Here is a 22,747-nt window from a genome sequence, read left to right on the forward strand (position 1 = left end):
GCGAAAGGCTCAATATCCCATTATCAGATTTGTGAGCCCACCATTCCTCTTCATTTAGTATGTAATAGAAAGTGTCGTAATGTCCTATGGATTTAGCCTTTAAAATGAGTCTTAACTGTGCAAGTCATATGTATACATCGGGTGAAAACACTCCACAGAATCATATGCAGGGCAACAATTGTAAAACATTTTTTATTTAAATATTAAATAAAACACATCAACTAATCATTTTGGTGTACACCTCTCATTTTAACATAAGAAATAAAATGATTGCTCAGTCATGATAAAAAATAAACTATACATCTCAATTAAACCAATCACGTAGTGTCTTTAAATACCCTATTGCATTGCAGTCTGCAGAACAGCACTGTCAAGATATCTACAAAAAACCCCAAACTTTTAAAATGACCTCTTTCTGCTCCAGCAATAATTCCAAAGAGGTTCTACAGCAATTGGAAAAGAAAAAAAAAAAAAAAAACCAAAAAACAAACCAAACTGAACTATGAAAGTAAAGTGCTTGTCATTGCTCAGGACAGGAAACAAAAGAAATCTGTCACCTTTTGATCCATGGCATTAAACATAACAAATATTGAAGAGGAAATTCTGCCTTTTAAGTATGTGTGCTACTCCTTACAAAACCGAAGGCAAAGTTGCTGTTTTGTGATGAGCTGGCTTCTTCTTGCCCTCCTCTCTAGCCATCTCCATGGTTTTGGGGTTGTTTTTTTTTTGTTGTGGTTTTTTTTTTTTTTAAACCACTACAAATGAGCATGAGACTTTGGTGTTTTCTCTGCTGCAAGGCACCACTCATTACCAGAAATTCAACTCATGCAATTTTCTCTCACTTTGAAGCTTCCAGACCAGGCAGCAGCAGTGGCAAGCTGGAGATGCACCAATATAGACACACAGATACAACACACAGATAAAGAGGTCATTTATGGAGAGCCACAGACAGAGCCACGTGACATCTTCAATCCTTCCTACTCCCACCAATTAACCTGGTCGATCTTTGGCTTTTTTCTTTTTTTTAAAAAAAGCAAAACAAACAAAAAAACAGGTATCTATATTATTTGCAAATGCGTAATACTGCAGGTTGCATGAAGCCAAGGTAACTTGAAGGCACCCTGTGTCACACTAGGGAGATGGGTCCTTTAAGCATTTAGACAGAATGCAGCTATTTTTTGACATTCAGATGGCAGCTTCCAGCCAAGCTGGCTCCCTGTTTGCTCACCTGCTTCCAAAGTTTGCACGCCCTACCTGACTCATTTCTGTAGGAGCACAGTCTGTTCTCCCCTTTGTATCTAAGCTTAACTTCTGTCGATACCGGCAGAAGCTTTGAAAGGGGAGTGGGTTTTTTACCAGAAACACAATATAAGCATATTACAAAATATAAAAAATAACTAGTGTTATATAGTTTTCTGCTTCCTATTTATATACATATACAGCGTTAAAAACCATACGAAAAAACACCTATCTAATCCAAAACCTCGTTTTGCTAATATGCCAAAAACAAACTAACCAAAAACACCCAAAGATTGTGCTGTTTTACTCACTTTTAATACAGTTTTGTTCAGAAACAGCTGTACTCCGTTAGAGTAGAATTCTGTTCTAGCCTATTCCTTTTGTCTTTGTCAGTATATAATTATAACCTCGATATTGCACATTTCCCCAAGAGTCAGTTCTGTTTGGACCCTGATAATGAAATGCATAAAAACATGATTAGCAGCGGAAATAACAACGTGCAGCACTAAGAAATACCCCTCAGGCAACTTTGTAGGCAACCTCCAGGAGGGCTTTTTAAAAAGAAAACCCTTCCCATCACCCCACCAGTACTAATGCTTCCCTCCTCAGTGCCTCTGCAAGAATAAGAAAAAACTTAAGTGTTTATAAAAAGATTCCTACAGATTATTCAGACCGACAAAATATATGCAAGTGTGCACGTGTGTATATGTATACACACACATACCACCCCCAAACAAACATCCCTGTGAAAGACCAGGCATTATGCAGTTTGGATCCTGATTATCAAGGGACAGATTTTCAATACATGACTTGCTTCTATACTAGTTAGAAGGGCTTTTTAAGCTTTTCCAGCTGATGTATCAAGCAAGAAGTTCACAGTTTTCATTTGGAGTATACGTATCTGAGAGGTGTGGAATGGGGATGTTGGTTCCTTTAAATAACATGAGTGTTAAGAGGAGGAAAAAACCCCCCAACAAATGGCAATGCTTCCATTTTTGTCCTCTATGAATGCATAATGCTGCATGCCACTGGTTTTCTGTTTATTTTCTTTAAAAGAGGTAATCATCTTCACAAACCCATAAATGAATATTGTGAAAAAGGGAGGCTCTGGTCCCTTCTTTGAAAAGCCTCTCCCTGCTGTGTCACCACTACGGACAGCTGCTAATCTTGCATAACAGCAGAGCTGTATTGGTCTGACTTGAGTACAGTACCGAAGAGTTCTTCCCCAACCACATCCCTCCCTGTCCCCACAAATGCCCCACCCATCCTCCCCATCATTATTTTTCCTTTAAAAAATTCAGTTTCTATTCATATTTGTTCAGTGCAAGAATAGTAGAAGCAAAAAGACATACATATTGCTTGTTTCAGTTCTATAAAGTTGCTAGCTTTCTGAGCCAGACAGCCTCTTCACATACTTTGAAATTTATTGCTTCTGAGAGTCCCTCGTCCACACGACACCAGCCAGCCATGGACCCGCACACGCCACGGAACAGTGGTGAAAGTTCTTTGCAACAAGAGCAGCGTGAGCTGTAGCAGCCAGGGCTCTCATTTGACCAGGACGAACTTCCCTAGCTGGTTGGAAGTCAGGTCCTCCATCTCACAATCCCCGTGCTGCAGAGTGACAGCGTCATAGCTTGGAGACTGTACAGAGAAACTCTGCTGCTGAGAGAAGGTGGTGCCAACTGGAGAAACATTGCTGCTGATGTACAGGTGTGTGTCTAAAAGGTGAGCTGCTGAGGACACCGGTGACACGCTGACACCAAAGAAATGAGGTTGGAGCAGTTGGCTGTTGCCAGCAAAGGCTAGCTCAAATGAGTTCTCCCTTTGTAGCTCTGACAACAGAAGAGAATTGGATGCTTTGCAGGTACCTACGCTATCAGAGGAGGGGACGCCATTTGTTGCAGATGTTTGAGCAGTCTGGGGACAAGCTGTCTGGAGTAGCTGGTGATGCTGGAGCTGGAGCATTCTGAACAAAAGCCAAGGGTGGAAGAGGTTAATTTGTGCTGCTAGGATGGTTTAATGTTTTTCTTCCTCCTTTCTTGCCCCCAACACTGACCATAACTTTCCCCTTTGTTTCCTCCTCTCTATCAAACCTCTCCTTATCCAGCCAGTACAATTAAAGCAGGCTGACCATGCCAGGTCAACATGTTTTCACTTGGCTTCTCCTCACGTTGGAGAGGGCGACTATCACCAGAAAGTTATCTAGTCACCATTTGGCCTGCTAATAATAGATGTTCTAGAGACAACGTGTGCAGATAAACCGGAAACTCAATTTTCCATCTTGCTTCTATGGGAATGAAGAGGTGCCACCACACATGACATTTGAGGCCACTGGAACTGTGCCTCCTTTGTGGGCTGTAACTTTTCCAAATTACAAGGTCTCACTTCCTTGCCATGGGAAAATTACAGGAGGAGGCAGAGGAGGAAAGAAAGCATTCCCAAAACTAACAAAGAAAAACACAGCTTGCAACGGGGAGAAGTAATGTTTTCCCCCACAGTACCAAACTGCTTCTCAATTCAGCAACCTTCAAATATTTGGATGTCGAGATTTTTAAGTGGAACTGCACGTCCTGTGTTATGTATGCCAGTGCAGGAAGCCACAAAAGGAAACCAAGCAGTTTATCTGCTGCCACATAGCAAAGATGGAGGATAGGAATCCCCAGAGACCAAACTCCTCAACTTCTTTTGCTACGTTTACTCCTCCTTGCTTGCCCCTAACCAAAGTAAACCCAACAAAACCAGCAAAACTCCTTCTGTCCAGCTTCTCACCTCTGCTGCTGTAGCACCTCCTCCAGGAGGCTTCTTCCCTCTCTGCTGCTCCCACTGCTGCTGTACATGCAGGTGTTCGGCTGTGTGTGTTGGAAAGGGCTCATGGCACTCCTTGCTGCCCGAGATGAGGAGGACTGACACACCTGCCGAGCAAAGCCTTTGATTTTATTCAAGCCGAGAAAACCCTTGGCTCGAGCGTTCTTCCGCAGCTGCTGCCTAAAAGCCTTCAAGCCTGTGGGACATGAGCAAAAGAAATGCACTTTAATCCTCCTTAGCATTTGCCTAGGAGCCTACTTTACAGATCAGCCTTTCTGGGCAGCTGCCTTCATTTGCGTGAGAACTGTGCTAGAAAAGAGTGTGACTCTTCAGTTCAGCTCACCCCTCTGCCTGATGGACACAGCAAAATTTATGTAATGGAACAGGGTTTGGGACACCTGCATCCTTGCATAGACGGACACATGCACAGCAAAGCAGAAATCTGATAGAAATCATGATGCTGTGCACTCCGTATTTGAGAAGAAAGACGGAGCCTGCTATCCCACTCATGGCAGCAGAAATATCTACATGGGCAGGCTGAATCACCATCCGAGAACGTCTCACCTAAGCACCTTCCTCAGGGCATCCAACCCTCCCTCAGGGACTGTGAATACAAGAGGCAGACTATCCAGGTGGCTGGCCTCAGCATAACACTAACACAGGCCAGCAAGTACCTCTGCATGCTACCCTTTTCTAGTGGCAGTTGGAAGGGTGCAATTCCCCAGCAATAAAGCAAGGAAGACATTACCTTGAGTTAATGAGGTATCAGATGCTCGTCTTCCTTCTTGGAAACTGACAGGCAGGAGAGAAGCACCTCCCATGCAGCCCTGGGCTTGTAACACCGGAGCATCAGACTGGGAAGCTAGGAAGGGCGACGTCATCCTAGCTGTGGCTGGGCTCCCCGTCATTACTTGACCTGCCAAACAGCCGCTCAGGGCCACCGAGCTGTCATTTGAAGATGAAGTAAGGCAGCTGTCTGAACTAGTTCCCTCTGTGGGGCTTGCAGAAGAGGAAATGACTATACCTACAGAGGGGAAGGAAGGAGAGAAAGAGCATTCCCAGGATGAGTATGGGAAAGAACAAACATGACATCAGAGCCTTCTGCCCACCTACACTGGCACTAATAAGCAGCTGCAAGCTAGAAAGGTGTCTAACAACTTGTGTTGTCGCAGGGCTTGACTCCGGCAGGGGGTCATCAACGAATAACCTAGGTTTGGGCTCCCATCCAGCTGGCAAGGCTCTGCCAGCAACTCCAGCGTCACCAGGCTATGCTGGATCAGGCCTACAGTATTGCTTTAGCACAACAGCTCTGACACAGGATTATTGCTTTGTGAACAGTTTTGTTTGCTCCTTTAGTTCACAGGGTCTGGGTGTGTACCAAATATAGTCAGTGATAACTTTTTTTTTAATTCAGATGCCCCCAACCCTACAACGGCAGAAATAAGCAGAAAAGGGTTATGTCCTGCTTATGAGAATGCTCTCCTCTATAGTGATCTAGATCAAATACAACAGTGCAACTTCTCTGCCTTTGGGGCCATGCCTATTTACAGGAAGACAGAACTGGGGAGAGCAGAGTACAGACCTCTTTTCTGGGCTCTCCTATCCCAGTCAAGGTCAAATCAGGCCATGCTCCCCAGGCATTTGTCCACTATGGCGGTCCTTCTCTGTTCTTTTCCTTTAACTATGGAAACACTTCACCTCTCCCAGACTTACTTACATGGAGGGGCATGCTGATAGAAATGAGTGGTCACTTCGGCCAGTGTGTGCCTCCTGCTGGTGTTGCTAGGGATGCGGATAGGGTGGTCATATGCCTTAATTTCATCTTCCAACGCCTTCTCTTGCCTTACTTCTTCACTAATGGTGGTTTCCAGCAGGCTATTGGGGGAGATGGAGCGGTTCCGGAAGAGCCCGTTGAAGTTGGGATCCACAGGAAAAAACAGAGGCTGCAAAACATGTCAGATTACAGATGGAAGGGTCTTTCACTTATTTCTGCACTACCTTTTAATACTCTTCATAGACCTGTGGCATGTCTTCACTAGGCCAATTATTTAAGAGGCTACTACAACAACATGCCCAAATGCCAAACAGAAGATTGGAGGGAGAGAATAAGAGTCACAACTCCTATTGGTTTGGACTGGCAGACCACACAAAAAAAAAAAAAAAATTAACACAAAGTTTAGCTGAGAATACCAACCTGTAATGGATTGCTCATGTCACAGTCCATTTCTGCCTGCAAGGATGGCTGAATCAGGCTCTGAGGTTGCTGGTAAAGCAGAGATGATCGCAGGGTTTCACTAGTGAGACTGTCCTGAGGCATCTGAAGGGAGAGAGCAATGTACAGAAGCCATCACATACACCACAATTCAACATGACTTTTCAGATACTGGAGGCTCAAGGAATTTCAGAGCCACCTTCCACACAAGCTTTCTCCATGTACTTTCTATGAAAATGAACAAAGCCTTTCAATGCCAACACAAACACAGAACTCCTCTTAAACTGGGCAATTTAACTGGAAGTACAATTTGAGAGCACATTTTAAAGGGGGTGGGGGTGAGGAAAAGAAAAAGAATGACAGAAAAACACACAAACTCATGTAGTACTTCTGAGAAACCTACGCAGTATGTAACGAAGAAGTGTAACCCATCCATGCCTAAGAGGGCAAATTTCCATGAGAAGCCTAATCTTCTGACTCATTGACCTGCACTGGAGGCAGACTATTTGACCCACAGTCACTTCTTAGGAAACAGGTCATGAGTATTCAATCAGCCTCCTGTTGAGGAATAGTAGACTGTTTCCTATCAGAGGGCACCAATATCAGAAGTGGTTTTCAGGAGCCTGAGAGCTACCATCTTCTATTCTGCTGTAGCAAGGGGCAGAAAAAAAAGAGAGCCAACGGAGCTTTCCAGTAAGTGATCCTCTTCCTTACCTCAACATTGCTGATCTCGGAGCTCCTCGGCCTTTGCTGACGGCCAGTTGCTGGACGACTTGATAGCTGGCTGCTTCGATACTCCTTGAGGCGCTCCAAGAGCAGGTAATAAATTGCAGCAAAATGGTTGTAGCTGCTGTTTTGCAGAGACTAGAAGACATTGAAAAGACTCTTGAGTTACAAGTAACTAAGGATGTAAGCAGCCAAAATTCATCACTGAGGCCTCATAAAAGCATACTCAAAAAATAAGTAAAAATCTGGAAGGGCAGTGAAGATTTTACTGTACTGTCACACTGGATCAAGGCTAGTCACTGAACGACGTATATATGACTGCACCATTGGCATTCTGGCAGTCACAGAAGATGTGTCTACGGGGCAAGAACTCCTCACCTCAACAGTTCTCTGCCTGTCGATGCCAAGTGTCTGCATGATCCCAAGGACCTGCTCATTGTAGTCACCCAGGTTGGAGTTGTAGTTTTGCATGGAGAAGGACAAAGACTGCTGCTGTTGAAGAGAGGGGTCAGCTTGCATCCACTTGTGTTGCTTTATTTGGGAAATGGTTATTCGCTTGGTTGGGTCCACAACCAACATCCGTCGGATTAGTGTTTCACAGTCTGGATGACAAAGACAAACTTATGAGCAAGGGGTAAAAATAACAGCCCAGGCCCAGGTCACTGCTAAGAAACCTTCCCAGCAACGGCATTGATGTCTATGAAAACAGGAATTGAAGGTTTCTGAGCAGCTGATGGCTAATCTGACTACCAGATATTCAAAACAGCACAAGAAACGTCCACATAATTTCACAAAAGCAACACGTCACTGCAGGAAATGAAGCTGTACTGGATACTGGCACTGGTGGCCTTGCACCTTGTAGGAGAGCTAGTTTTGAGTGGATGCAGGTTTAATCATGTTTACATCCACTTAAAATAGGTCAGAATTTAGCACAGAACCCCACCACATGCAACTTCCTGGTCCATATATACTGTTTATTTGTTTATAACCAAGGAGTCACAGCCATTCAGGGCTTTAACTGATAAAGGTCAGACTTGAAAAGATATTCTTCGCTTTAAGACAGAGGCACATTCGCTTGTTTTCAAATCCAAATCAGAGAGGTGATAATACTCTTCAGTTCCTTTTTCTCACCAGACTGTTGGGAGTGCTCAAGAAACATGCTAAGCCCCACTGTTGCTGCTTTCCTTGACAGCATAGCTGCACTGAAATATACCCCTTCTGCATAGTTGAAATATCTTAGAAGAACTACACCCTTCTCAGCACTGCAGGCTAGTCTCATTAAAACCCTGTTTTCACTGTTTTGTGAGTGATTATTTCTCCAGCTAGGGTGTCAAGTATTTTTGTAATCTACAGGGACACTAAGGAAGGGAACGACAGCCTTTTAGATGCACCATAAAGCAGATCCCAGAAAAGCAAACATGTGCAAGCAGCCCCACAACTATAAGCGCTGCCCTACGGAAATTACTGAATACACGAAGACACAGTGATTACCAGCTGCAAAACCAGTTCCATCCATCATTGTCCCAGGAAGGAACGGGACAGCTACTGCTTTATTTGTAGCCCCTTTTCTGACATTAAGGATCTGAAAAATGTACCTTCGGACATGAAGTAAGGGATGCGGAACCGCCCCTCCAGCACTCTTTGCCTCAGGGTTGGTAAATTGGGTCCATCAAAAGGCAGAGAACCACAGACAAGGACATACAGCACCACCCCAAGGCTCTGTCAATAGAAAACAGCAAGCACGTGTGAGTGACTCCAGTAGAAGCAATGATTTTGACAGCCAATGGACCCTCACAAAGTGTGAAATGCGATTTCTAAGGAATATCAAGCTCACCCATATATCAAGATGAGGTCCTTCATATTCTTTGCCTTCAAAAACTTCTGGAGCTGCATAGGGTGGGCTTCCACACCAAGTGGAGAGGGGCTCTCCTGACTTGTAGAAGTTTCCAAAGCCAAAGTCTGAAATGAAGGTAAAAGTCCAGGATAAGACATTATTCATCCACATAGAAATATTTCAGAAGTAGCAAAAAATGGAGAAAAGGGAGCAGATATATTGGTTTTTTCTCGTACTATTCATTAAAGTTATTCTCTTTTGTCCTGAGGAAGATCAGTAACACTTGTTTTGTTTTCAGTTACCATAACTACATTTATAGGATCATCCTAGGGAGACTGCATTTGACTACATGTCTAATACTGTTTATAGAGTAACCATGCATTTCTTATTACCTGCTAACTTGATATTCATGTTAGCATCTAGCAGAAGGTTCTCTGTTTTGAGATCCCTGTGCACGATGTGGTGGCTGTGACAATATTCCACGGCTGAAAGAATCTGCCAGAACTTCTTCCGTGCCTCACTTTCACTTAAGTGCCCATTGGAAGTCAGATGATCTGCAAGACAAAATAAAAGAGGGATGAGATTTAGACACACCTGAAAGAAATTTTTCATAATCCTGCAGATGCTGCACTCACTGTTTGACAGCTGACAATGCCAGCTCTGGATTTTTAATCAGACAATAGATGTATTTCTCAGGAATTACAAGAACAAAGCCATGGTTTCTAAATCTAATTAGCTCTGTCAGTGAGGACTTACCAAACATTTCTCCATTCTTTGCAAACTCTGTAACAATGTAAAGCATATCCTTTGTCTCCATAACCTGTGAAGACACCAGAGGACATGCTTTAAAAAAATGCAGGCTTCTGTAGTTTCATTCATTCATTTTTCTATGCGTATTGTCAAACACATCAGTTCAATTATTTATTTGCAGCAGCAGCAGCTGATTTTGCACCACAGTGTTCCTTCCATCAAAGTGGTAATGAAAGAGATAAAAAATCAATGCTTATGTGCCTACAATACACAATGGTTCCCATGCCGTTGTTCTTCTCACCGTTACCATGCCACCTAATCTCCGTAAGATAACTGACGAGCATTTCAATCATTTCCTACCCTTCCCGGATTTCCTTTTTTGTTAAAATATGCACGTATAATTTAACAATTCATTTGATATATTTTGAACATTCAAAGATACTTAAAAGTTTATATAAAGTCATCTTTGTTTCAAGGCTGGCAGGTACTCAGATCAGGAGAGATAGTTGCAACTTGGACAAATCAAGAAGCAGTATCAAATACCCCACTCCCATCTGGTCTTGGCTGGGGACATGGCAAGCCTCCCATGCAACCGACAATAGGTTGCTGTTTGTGTAACAGCAGTGCTTGATGCACATCAACAACTGTCAATATACTACCCAGTATTCACCTATCAAACTAGTATCGACTTCCTTTGACACTTGATATTTTTTTCATTTGGAGGAGGAAAAAAAAAAAAAAAGAACTAAAACTGAAACAATGAATGAGAAATGCTGAGCATTTCCAAATTATTCTTCAGTTACTATGCACATCTTTCAAATGTTGCATTTCAGATTTTAAAATACAACTTTTCCCAGGAATTGGACCCTCAAGGAGCAGATTATTTTGTTTTGGAAGCAGAAGGCTCACAACAGGTTAACAATCAAAAAAACATCAATACTACTCCAAAGGCTGTAATTTCCAGGCTCCCAACATGTAACTTTTTTCAAAGACTCTTGTCCCCCCCTCACGACAAGTACACACAGACACGAAATGAAAATAAACAAACAGGGAGCAAAGGAAGAGAGGTTCCCAGTCTAAAAAACTGAAGGAAAGTGTTCTGGGAAAGTTGCCAGCTGGATGAAATTAAGACGCCCTGCTGAAACTAAAACAATGATGAAATAATACAAGAACACACACCCTACATTGGTATGTCATCTAATTCCATCCCTGCTTCTCAGCCTCCACCAAACAGGTAAAGCATCAGTTACAACAACAAAGAAAACTTCACTGAAAAGAAATTATGGTCCACTACCAACGTCATTCACTCCATCAAGTGAAGTGGTTCAACCAGATGGAATTTAACCTGCTTTTCTAAAAGCTTCAAAGTAGTATTTTCACCCACATCATTCCACTGAAATGAAATCAACCAAACTGTTAGAATGTTTCTATATATCCTATACTGCCCTATGGGCAACAATGACGTCAGATGTTAACACAGAATAATTTTTGTTATGATGGTTAATACTATAAATATCAAGCACTTCATGTGTGTCAAGGTCTTTAAAAATAATGCCTCGCCTAACCACCTGCCTTACTGGCTCTTCAGCCTTACACGTTAATTAAACTTTTTTTCTTTTTTTTTTTTTTTTTAAAGCTAACAAACCCAACGGTAAAATTGCACCTGATAATAGTGTTTACTACTGCATACGGACTTTCAGACCTGCTGCTTCATCCATCTATTCCACTCACTCGCCTGCCCTTCTAGATAGGTCCAGACAGACTGCGATACCTCATCTTTTTCTTAAATCCACATGGCACTATTTAAGATGATTAAGAGGAACTTACACCAAATGCTAATTAGATCGAATATTTCGAATTTGCAAAGCAGACCTTACTCACTAAACAGATGTGACCCTGTTTTCTGTACAACACATTAATTTGTTCCTACTGTTAAAAATACCCATCAGCACAGAAACTGAACAAATCTAAACTAAAATTCATGTTGTGAAACTCTACAAGGGGAAAGATATTTAAAATTCACTTTCAAAATTAAACAAACTGGATCAGAGTAAGCAAACAGGTCATTTTTTGATACACTCTAAAATACCAACATTTACCAGCTTTTTCTTTCCTACTTAAGTTAGAATTCTAATTCTTAGATTAGATTTCTACTTAAATTTTTTACTATTTGAAATCCTTTCCATTTATGGCAAACTCAACTTTTGTGCTTTCTTCTCTGCTATCCTACAATGAGTTTAAGTCTTCCTCTTATCAAAAGCACGTTAGAAGTTCCAGTCCTCTAAACTGGAAAAGCAGATGAGCTGGGAAAGGCAAGTTAATCACAGAAGTTGAGATAAACAGTGCCCCGACCTGAAACAAACTCTAGTCTGGTTTTAACTGTAAATTATACAGTGCATTTTGTCAAAAAGTTGTCTAATGTACCAGACTCCTGTTCAGAAAATGATCACTTCTTTTTAAAAAAAGTTCCATTTAAGGGCATTTCAATAAGTATTCCAATATGCATTCTTTGCAAATACTTGATGTAAAATCATGTGCAAGAGAAGAGCACAAACATATTTCATCTGCGTGCTGCACTTCAAAGCTGACCTCTTACCTGATATAGCTTGATAATGTGAGGATGATTCAAAAGCTTCATTATCTGAACTTCTCTATAAATCTTCTCCAAGTTGCTTGGGTCTAACCTTGTTTTGTCTATTATTTTTATTGCAACCTGCAAATTTAAAAAAATAATAAAATAAAACAACCCCAGATATTACAAAACAGATTACTGTCAAGATGTCTCAAAAGAGGACAAAAAAACCCAAAACCGACACATACACCCTGCCGGCACACACACACACAAGTCACAAAATCCAAGTAAAGTAGCTTGTAAAGTACAGGATTGACAAAGCTGATTCCCTTTTTCTGAACTGCACAGAAATCACGACACAGAACATTTTCATTTTTGTTTTCTGCGTCAAAGGATTAAACATAAAGTAGCGAACAGAACTGCAAAAATTAGCACTGGCCAGGGTTTAAATCTTTTAATCCATCCCATGCCAGTGAAAAACAGATTCCTGTAACGGACTATTTTCTGCTGTAGTGACTGATACAATACTGACTTGCACCAGAAATATAAACACGGTTGCATGCCCATTGATAAATTATTTCTGCAAATAACACCACAACTTCTTTGTTCTTGACACATACACGTTGAATGAAAAAATTAAACCCATCTACGGTCTTCAAAAGACCCTTAATTTGTTGGGACTTTTTAGCATACTGAGAAGGCACAATTCAACGACGCCACCGTAACACTCGGAAATGGTATTTTTTTGTACGTTCACGCTCGGTTTTAATTTTACTTAAACTGTTGAAGCCACCAGGAAAACTTGCAGCTCCCACCAACAGCCGCATCCAGCCCGCCGGACGTTTTTGCAAAGCTGGGCCGCCGCGCCGCGCGCTTCCCGCGCCGGCTTCACCTCACCCAGCGCGCGGCGCCGGGCGGCGGGCGGGAGGCTCCCGGGTCCCGCTCCCGGCTCCCGCTCCCGCTCCCGGCCCGGCGGGCGGGAGGCTCCCGGGTCCCGCTCCCGGGTCCCCGCTCCCCGCTCCCGGCCCGGCGGGCGGGAGGCTCCCGGGTCCCGCTCCCGGCTCCCGCTCCCGGCCCGGCGGGCGGGAGGCTCCCGGGTCCCGCTCCCGGCTCCCGGCTCGGCGGGCGGGAGGCTCCCGGGTCCCGCTCCAGCAGCCCCGTCCCCCGCACCCACCTGCGTTTTGGTCACCCTGTGCCTGGCCAGTTTGACCACCGCGAAGTTGCCCTTTCCCAAGGTCCTCTCGATGTCGTAGAAGCCGACTCGCAGGGGCCGCTGCTGGGCTTGCCCGGCCGCGGGCAGGGCGGCGTACTCTGACATGATCACCATGGCTCAGGCGGTGGCGGGCAGCGCACGCCGCGCCTAGGAGGGCAGCATCCGCGCCGCCCCGGGGACGCGGGCGCTCGCACCTGCACCGAGACGGCACCGCACCGCGTCAGCCCCGCCCGCCGCCGGGCCCCTCACAACTCGCCGGGCTCTTCCCCGGCCCCGTCCGGCGCCCGCGGCAGCGCCGGCCCCGCTCGCCCACCGCCGGCCGCTGCCTGACGGGCGGAGCGGCCGTGGAGCCGCCGTACCTGGCGGGCGGGCGCTGCGGCTGCCGGCGCCGGGCTCTGCCGCCGCGGCGGGGTGTGCGCGCGAGGGTGTGCGTGAGTGTGCGCGTGTGCGTGTGTGTGTGCGCGCCGGGGGGGCAGGCGGGAGCACGCGGGATGTCCCGGCCCCCCCCCACCCCCCGCCTCCCCGCCCCGCTCCGCCGGCCCCCCGACACGCACACCCCGCCCTCCCTCCCGCCTCTTCCCCCCGCCCACCGCCGAAAGCCGAGACGGGTCCATTGACGTCACTTTGACGCCAGACAGACGCGCGCCCAGGCGCGAGGCTGAAGGAGAGCGAGACACCGGGCCGTTGCCAAGGAACGGGCGGCGCTGACGCGCGCGCTGATGGAGCCGTCGCCCAGGAGACGGAGGGGCGGTGACGTCAGGGCAGAGGGAGGGGGGGGGGCGCTGAGTCCCCGGCCCCCCCCGTCCGGAGGAGGGGGGGCAAGGCGCGCTCTGGTGTCACGTGACCGCGGCCCTTCTCCCGGCGGGGTCGCCCCCTGCCGGCGTGGCCGGTGTTCGCGTCAGCCTCTGGCGCGCGGAGTGCCGGCAGCCGTCACCCGTCTCGCGGCCGTTCCGCGGCGGGGGGCGGGCCGCGCGCGCCTCCCCTCAGCGCCCCGGGCCACCGGCAGCCCGCAGCCCGCAGCCCGCCCCGGGCCGCCCGCAGCCCGCAGCCACCCTGCCCTGCCGGCGGCTCGACGGAGGCTGCGAGCGCCGCGCTAACCCCGCACAAGCGGGGCTGCCGACCCCGCCGCAAGCGCCTGTCCGGTCCTGGTGACCCCGGCCCTGCCGGCTGGGGTGCCGGGCCCCCGCTACCCCCTCCCAGCCACCAGGCAGCCTTCGCTCCGTGTCGCGGGGCCACCGACGGGGACTGTCCCGCCGTCAGCAAGGGAAGCGTGGCGGCAGCGCTGCGGGGGGCATTTTGTCCTGCCCTCGGAGCAGCCGGAGGGCTGTGGCCGCCCACCCGTTGCACCGGTGCCCCCGGCGGCATACGGACCCGCCAGCTCCCGGCCAGGCCGCCTTCCTTGCCGGTGCTTCCGGGGCGTGATGGAGGGGAGCTGCCGGGGGCTGCTGACCACCCACCCCCTCGGGCACACGAGGCTGGCGCCAGCCCAGTGTGGGGCCAGCAACCCTCTGAGTCCACCAGCTGCACACAGGCAGGACGGGAAGTAGTAACAGAGAGACCATATATATGTATATATTTACACACACACGTACGCAGTCCTGCCATACTTTTGCAACTTACTCATACATTCTGAATACACCTGCAGAGCTATTACCTCTGGTCGGTCTGGAAGTGAGGCTTGGGAAGTTACTTTTTTGCACACCGAGGCTGAAGGAGGCTGCTTAGGGGTTGAACCTCAGCGTTCTGGAAGCTCTCGAGAGGTTCCTCTCAAGGTCAAATGTGAAGCGGCAGAGGCACAGGGTTCAAACATGTAGGTCTTCAGCCTTCACGCAGCAAGTGACCAAAATGTTTGTACATGTAGCCTAGAAAGTAAGTCCTGAATGATGCCTGCCACTTGTTATTCAACTTGTCTTCTCTATTACCGTTTTTTTAGACAAGTAATTCTCCAGCTGGCAGTTGGGCTCCTGAGTGGAAGATGTCCATCTTAGTCTGAACCCCTAGCCTGACCATCACAGCCAGTCGTACCCTGGGCAGCAACCTTTCTCTTCCATCCAGAGGTACCATGTAAATTGGATTTGCCAGACTGCTTGAAATAAGGTGATGCCTTGGGTGGAAGACATACAGCTCTGCTGCACACTGGAGATTTAAAAGAAATCAGTACGATTGATTTCACCTGCAGTTGGTGGTCTCGTTAGGGTCTGTGGATGACTTCTAAAGGGCTTAAGAGGGACCCACTACGGGAAGAAAGTACACTTTTTGTCTGTTCTTTTAAATTTACACTAAAGACAGGATGAGAAAAATGTGGTGCTGTGTATAAATCAAATTACATGATACATGAGCTGTGTGTCATCAACATATATCTGGATACCGTAGTGAAGCAAGCAGGACCTCCTCTGCTTCTCTTATCTAATGAACTATATTGCTTGTGTTGCCCCCTGCAGCATGGGTGCTAGCCCTTTGGGAGTCTAGTTACTCTGCAGGCTCTTTCTCCTAGAAACGTGGAGAAGTAACACCTGAAATTAACCCCCAGACTTTGTTTATCTTGACCATTGCACAACATGGGCTGTCCCTATGCTTGCTTAGTGCGAGCAGGCGGGCTGGCAGTCCGCAGGGCTCAAATGGGGCTGGAAGAGGGCAGCGTCTCGCAGAGCTGGTGGTCAGGAGCTGAAGGACAGGAGCTGCTTACACAGAGGCAGTGGTGTGACCCAGGTCATGGGACTGCTATGCCATTCACTGTAAGAGGGGAATAGCACGCAGCCACCCCGAGCTGTTGTAACATTCAGTTGGTGCTTACATAGTGCCTTGAATAACTCACATGAAAAGCTAGCTTATTATTATTGTTATTATTAAGTTAACAGTATATTCTCTGTGGAGCTCATGAAGAGGAGGTGACGCACAAACAGCACATACAGTAGCAACTGCATGTGAACAGTGCCCCAGGAGTTATAAAGAAAAGAATTACTTTAATAATGGTTCCTCTGCTGTGGTGGGATTTTCCTCCCTTTAATTATGATTGCTCTTTTCATTTGAAATTGATTGTTTTAGGATGGCAAACAGAACCGGTCTCTTTAGAAAGAACACTCAAGACAGACAGCCCCAGTTAGGAGTGTAACATTTTTATTTCTTTTAAAAGGAGTCAGAATTTAGAATTCCTTTCTTCCCAAATGGGAAGAAGACGACTGCATTTGGTGCTCTCCCTAGCATCTCACAATTTTTCCATCCTAAGGTGGACACCTGTGCTATGGAACTGCCTGGAGAGTGTAAGATAGGGGTCCTCAAACTACAGCCCACGGGCTGGATACGGCCCCCCAGGCTCCTCAATCCGGCCCCCGGTATTTACAGAACCGCCCTGCCCCCCCCCCACTGGGGGTTGGAGGGGGGGGGAAACCAAGCAGCTGCAGGTGACTGCCTGCCACTTCATCCGCACGCCGGCCCCCTGTTTAAAAAGTTTGAGGACCCCTGGTGTAAGACCTCACCAGAGGGCTACACTGAGGAGAATCCACCATCCTGATTTTAATTACCTGCATTAGATGGAAGAGGCAAGAAGAACTGGCAAACGTTTCTGCCTGTGGAAGGTACTTACAGACAACTCCAATCTCTAGTCCAGAGGGTGGGGTACATACAGCTTCTGCAGTGGGGGAGGGACCACATAATTTTTAAGAGTTGTAACACTATTGTATGGGGTGTTGAGAGTTAAATTAAAGACCTCCGGCATCTATTATTCTCAGCAACCTTTTGGTATTTCTATTCTGTTTTCACACATATGGGTCACAACAACTTCCAGCAGTGCTGCTGAGAAGTAGCCCTTGCACAATTTTGGTAGTGTCATAATTACATAGTTTTTCTACCACTTTCACTATAAATTGATACTGTCCAAGCATTACAAACCCCTTACGAGCAATCACATTTTATTATCCTAGAGGTGCTTCTGCTGGGAAGGTTGATGCTTTTGCAATTTCTGCTTTAACACTTTTGCTGCCCTCTGGTGTTTTGGATATCCTGAGAACGAGGAATCACCTCAGAGAAACATCCGTGGTCAGGAGGGGAGTAATTACAGAGCTAGCTTGAGGGTAGAAAAGTGAAGGAAGTGGAGAGGCACTTCCCAAAGCATGGCCACGAGGATGTTGTTTTGATTTCTCTAGGAAGAGGGAGAAACTGGGAGGACACAGCTGCTAAGTTTTTCCATTGCAGCAGTCCCATGCTCCCTCCCTAAGAATGGCATGGTCTACAGCTGTGAATATGCATGAAGACTGCTGCCTTCTAGAACTCATCTTGCAGATATTTCCAGCAATTCAGTCTTCAGTCATTTCACTCAGCATTTTCTATCGGTTTCAAAACAAACTTAACAACAATACCAACTTTCTTCACTTGGCAAAAAGAAAACAAAACTGAGAAATGAAGGCATTCCTTTCTACCCTATTCACCTTCCATGGCTGAACTCAGCCTGGTATGCAGTGGTAGCTTTTCTGGGGCACTACCTGCAGTATAGTTTAGGGTTTTTTTGTGGGTTTTTTTTTTTTTCTTTTTTTCCCCCGAAGACACCAGTGTGATTATTTTGAAAACCAGATTTGTTAGGCTATTTTCAGCATCCCATCATTTACACAATTTAATTGTGTAAAACCTTGCTGAAGTCAATACCAAGTCAGACTTTGGCCTAGAAAAAAGTAAAATGGAAGGTGTCATATTCCAAAAGGTATAGTGACATTTAAAATAAAGATGAGACAATTGGTTAAAATACTTGGGGGCTTATTTTAAAGACAAAAGCATTATCTTGAAAAAAATGGTGCAGGACTATTTCTAATATGACTTTGAAGTGTCTTTGAATTTGAAAAAATCCAGACTGTCACTGCAATTTTGGCAAAAATACTTTAAAGCTAGCATATCCTTACTGAGGCAACCCCAGTGGTATTCAGAAATATGTTTCAGACCACTGGAATGTCTTTGGTCATAATATTGCATCAGAGTTACATAATTATGATCACAACAATGATCTTTTGTCGTTAATGTTTATGACATTTCATAATTAATGAGGCAATGACATTTCACTGACAATACATTGAGCTTCTCTTGCAGAATAAAGGTACATAGGCCTACTTTTCAGCATTCATCCTTATCTAGCGTTATAAGATAGCTTTTTAAGGGGTCACCATGAGGTATGTTAGGGTTCTTTACTTTCTAAATACCATGTGCTACAGAATCTACTGTTCATACCAAGGCTCTGACTGTTTTTATTTCTATTAAGGGAAGTACAAACACAGAACAAACAAGGTGGTCTATGCCCTTGAGAGTGTCTTTCTTTTATTGTAATAATTTCCCTTCCGTGTTTGTCGCTCTTAATAGTGCTCCACTGTGCTGGGGCATGTGAACCTGACTGACAACTGGTAACAAACATGAAAAGATTATGTAAAAAGAGAAGTGGGCCAGGTTATTTCCATTACCCAGGATAAACAAAATGCATTAGCTAAACAACCAACATTGAATAATGGCTTTTGAGTTAAGTTTTTTCACAATTGTTTAAGCTTAATGACCAAAGGTGGTGATAGTAGGAAAACTGGATGCACACCTGTAATCTAACCATGCCCATTTAAATGTAGCTGAAAGTAATTTTATAGTATGGGCTGATTTTCAGAAAGAGTGAGCATTCACAGTTTCTTTGATTTTAAAGGAAGCTGCGATTGCTCAACATCTCTTAAACCATCCATCTGCAAGGTAATCGTCGAGGTAAAGCATGTATTCTACCAAAAGGCTTTGACTAAAGAGGACTCTAAGAGCCTCTGGGGCTGAGTACATCTGTATTAAGCTACTGCTACTATTGGCATCAGGATTAGCCAGGTAAGCACCTTCCCGGGGCAGAACCACATGGAGTTCAGATGCCTGTAGACTAATAGTTGGAAATGGCACTTTCCCACCAAGAGCGTATTATCTTCATAGAAAAAATGGACAACAGATAAAGAAAAGATGTCATTTCCCCTGCTTAATATACCTATTTTACTGCTGGGAGGGCAAAAGGACTGCAAGATGGAGTGTCTTGCCCATGCTGGTGATGTGACAAGCCTGTGGCAGAGCTGTGAAATGTATTTGAGTCCTCAGCACAGGCGAAGTGCTTTAACTGCAAGACCATCCTTCACACTGCTATTAAGTGATTAATGTTAATCTTACAGCTGGCAGAAATAAAGCGACGTACATATTTGGTTTAGTACAGTTTATACAATAGGCTGATCTTAGATGTGATTTTTCACATCAGCCTGGACTTTCTGTAAGATTAATACAATTTTGTTTTATTATTTTTAAATTTTTGTATTATGTAATAATGACATATTATTACAGAAAGATTGTAATTTAGTGTTAGCCCCCCACTTCCAGCTGGAGTGTGAACAGAGGGGCAGGTCAAACAGAGCCAGCTAGCTTTCTGATACTCCCAAAGCTTTATGCCTCTTTGCCAGCAGTGTCTGTTGAGAGTGTGTATGACTTCTCACTGCTCCATGCAACATTTACACACTGTAGTAGCTCATGTATTGTTTTGTTATTTGGGTTTTTTTAGGCCACACCTGACAGGGAAGTTTAGCAGTGTAAGGTCAGTTAGAAGCTGCCGGCTTCAAAGTGAAAAATAAATGGTAAGTAGACTAGATATGAGAGCAGAGGTGGAAGACATGTCTATGATCCACTTGACAAGGGGCTTCATTCCGGTGAAATTATCCTTCCCCTTCTTTGGCCCAGCATCCTCCCTGCTCACTGCTGTATGCACAGCTGTAATTTGCAGCTATCAGTCTTCCAGGGCCCCAGACAGAGCTGGAGGCTGAGAAGGTAGCAAAGGGTCCAGGGCAAAAGAGGCTATGGACAGGGTGAAATGGAAACAACAAGCAGCAGGCAGCAGCAGGGCAGCAGTGCTGGAAAACCCTTGCAATGGTAAGGGAAGGAAACCCATTGATATTGCTGCAGGAAAGCTGGTTGTGCAAAAAAGCTGTGCTGGGGCAGAGACAAGCTGCAGAGGCTGCCCTGCATGGGTCCTGAGTTGTCAAACAGGACTTGGGACACTCAGTCACCCCATTGTCCATGCCTAGAGGCTTCACATCCCCAGGGCACCCCCAGCCTGAGGCAGGGCTTTTGGTGGGAGCTCCACATTCAAGCTCTGAATAAGCCAAAACTCGAGGCCAAACTCCCTTTTGTCCCTTTTCCCTTGCCTTGCCTGGTATCTTTTCTCTTGCATCCCTACAAAAAGATTGGGGCAATTCTGCCAGCGTGATGGAAGTGGTGATAAACCAGCCCCTATTCAAGAAGTTTGGGAACCATCCCATGGGCAGGCCAGAAGACTGTTTCCCTTGGCTTTATGGCTGCTGGGATTGCCATGAGGTGTTCCCACCTGGGCAAGACCTGCCAAGTTATTCTCCAGCCAGTGCAGATGCCTGTGTCCCTGGGGACTGGATGTCTGCCCCTGTGCTGGGCTGGAGGGACAATCTGTGAGGGCAGGAAGGTAATTCAGCCTCATTCCTTTTGGCCTGACCTTCACCAGTGTCCTATTGCTTTTTACAGAAGCACCATAGGATGCGGAGGTGCCCCAGTGGTGCAGCTGCGGGCGACATGGACACGTGCCCAACAGGAAGTAGCCTGAGACAATGGAATTCATTGCACACGTATGTTCTTTGTTGATGGCTGTGCTGGAAACAAATGTGGCAGTTTTGATGTCCCCTCACTCCACCCTCTGTTCCCCTCCCCTCACTTGTGATTCACGCAGAAATCTACACATCCTTCTCCAGGGACAAAATGAATAAGGACCCCCCTCACCTTTCCTCTGTATTAATTCATTAGTGTCTGTGCTCTCACTGCAGTTTGAAATGCAGAGGCTATCACTTTCCTGGTGTCCCAAGTAATTGCTTCATCTGCTTGTGTCTGCCTGTACCTCTGCCAGGCAAGGGGGGATGCACTGTCTCCTTTAAAGAGGGTATTAATGGCATTTGTCTACTGCATACTGAAAAATAAGGAGCTTCTCCCCTCCCCCTTCCCCTTCTCTACTTCGCTTGCTCTGAAAGAAAACAGAAACAAAATAAAAGTCACATTTGCAGCACAGTGCCGGTGGTACAGTTATTCCATGGGGAAAACCTGATATATCCACCTATTGTCTGAGGCACTACTAAGAGACCTTAGTGAATGAGCAAGTTACGAAAACAGGTATCCTTCCTTAGAGATTAATGCGATATTTGCATCTGATATTTCCTGCCATACAGCATAGATTGTTTGTGCCGATGGACAAGTGAGAAATATGGCTTTCCAGAGGGGGGAAAGGACTGTTGAAACACACCTTTATTGTTGTTCTTTGGAACAGTATATTAAATTCATTTTCCATCCATCCCTGTAAATATATTTCCTATAATTGCTACGATGTCAGATGACTGTAATCTGTCCCCTCCTACGTCAGCTGCATTGTTGTAACCCCCACTCCGATGTCAGGAAAACTGTAATCCTCCTTTTATGTTACATAGGAGCTGCATCTCTGACATTTTCAATTGCATTCACCCAAAGTCAGACAGAGCAGGGACAGAGAACAAAACACCCGTTTCTGGACCATGAATGTAATGAGTTCTCTGGCGTTTTGAGTGCGCACGTGGGTGTTTGAAAGTAAGGTCAAATGCATTTTACACACTCAGGAGCTGGCTTTCTCCAGTCACAGACCAGACAAAGGTTACTATTGGCGCTGAACATGAGACGCTCAGTAGAATTTTTTCATGGCATTGAATCATGCATCATACATTCTTACATCCTCATTCTGCACATCGGCTGTGATGAAGGGGAATAAAATAAATAACATTTCAGAGAGCAAAGTGTTAGCAAAATTCTTGCTTCGTAAGCCCCAAATGATGAAATTACTCCAATGAAGGAGTGGGGAAGGTGGGCTGGCTCACAGTTTGAGTGGGACACCATATTTTCAAATACGTACACACACATTACACTTCAGTCCCAGGTGCTGAGTAAGAGCCTATGAACAATAACACACACGCAAGGCAGATTTCTTACATGCAATTCTTGGCGCCAGCCAGCTTGAGTTTCCAGGGAAGCAAAGTACAAAGCACGTGGCATCTAAATATATGCAATCATGGATGACAAGACACATGGAAGAACTTTTTGGATGGAGTTGTTAACATCCTGAAAGTATCTTTCACAAGACAGATAATGACAAGACAACTCAAAACCAGATGGTTCTCCAGTGACTGTTTCAAAAGAGCTTTGAGTCTGGGGTGGAGTAGGCAGTTTGGGCTACTGGAGAAGATTGACTCCTCAAAAAGTAAACCAGGTGTTCTTATTTCAGCTAGAACTACTCCTCTAATTACACAGCTGATATAACCGGAGAGCACACAACTTTGCCCTCATATTCAGTAGGACATCTTACCTTCAAAAAGTCTA

At 45.7% G+C, this 22,747-nt stretch overlaps 1 protein-coding gene across 1 annotated transcript; it reads right to left on the minus strand.

The window, feature by feature from the left end:
* Nucleotides 1–177: 177 nt before the first annotated feature.
* On the minus strand, nucleotides 178–13,815 carry SIK1 (salt inducible kinase 1). The gene is made up of 13 exons (XM_040585190.1): nucleotides 13,313–13,815; nucleotides 12,163–12,279; nucleotides 9,573–9,636; nucleotides 9,209–9,370; nucleotides 8,817–8,941; nucleotides 8,578–8,701; nucleotides 7,361–7,584; nucleotides 6,971–7,120; nucleotides 6,239–6,361; nucleotides 5,762–5,987; nucleotides 4,793–5,068; nucleotides 4,009–4,240; nucleotides 178–3,205 (listed from the first exon to the last, which is right to left on the minus strand). Exons 1-13 carry the CDS (start codon nucleotides 13,463–13,465, stop codon nucleotides 2,785–2,787), a joined length of 2,397 nt encoding a protein of 798 aa, XP_040441124.1. The 5' UTR covers nucleotides 13,466–13,815; the 3' UTR covers nucleotides 178–2,784.
* Between the last annotated feature and the right edge of the window lie 8,932 nt (nucleotides 13,816–22,747).

The sequence above is a fragment of the Falco naumanni genome, chromosome 2 (genome assembly GCF_017639655.2).
Source record: "Falco naumanni isolate bFalNau1 chromosome 2, bFalNau1.pat, whole genome shotgun sequence".
In the NCBI taxonomy this organism is placed as follows: domain Eukaryota; kingdom Metazoa; phylum Chordata; class Aves; order Falconiformes; family Falconidae; genus Falco; species Falco naumanni.

Coding starts and splice junctions, on each gene's coding strand:
- SIK1 (XM_040585190.1), bottom strand. CDS start 13,465: ATGGTGATCATGTCAGAGTACGCCGCCCTGCCCGCGGCCGGGCAAGCC. Junction 8,702..8,816: donor GACCTCATCTTGATATATGG/GTGAGCTTGATA, acceptor TTCTATTGACAG/AGCCTTGGGGTGGTGCTGTA. Junction 7,121..7,360: donor ACAGGCAGAGAACTGTTGAG/GTGAGGAGTTCT, acceptor AATGTCTTCTAG/TCTCTGCAAAACAGCAGCTA.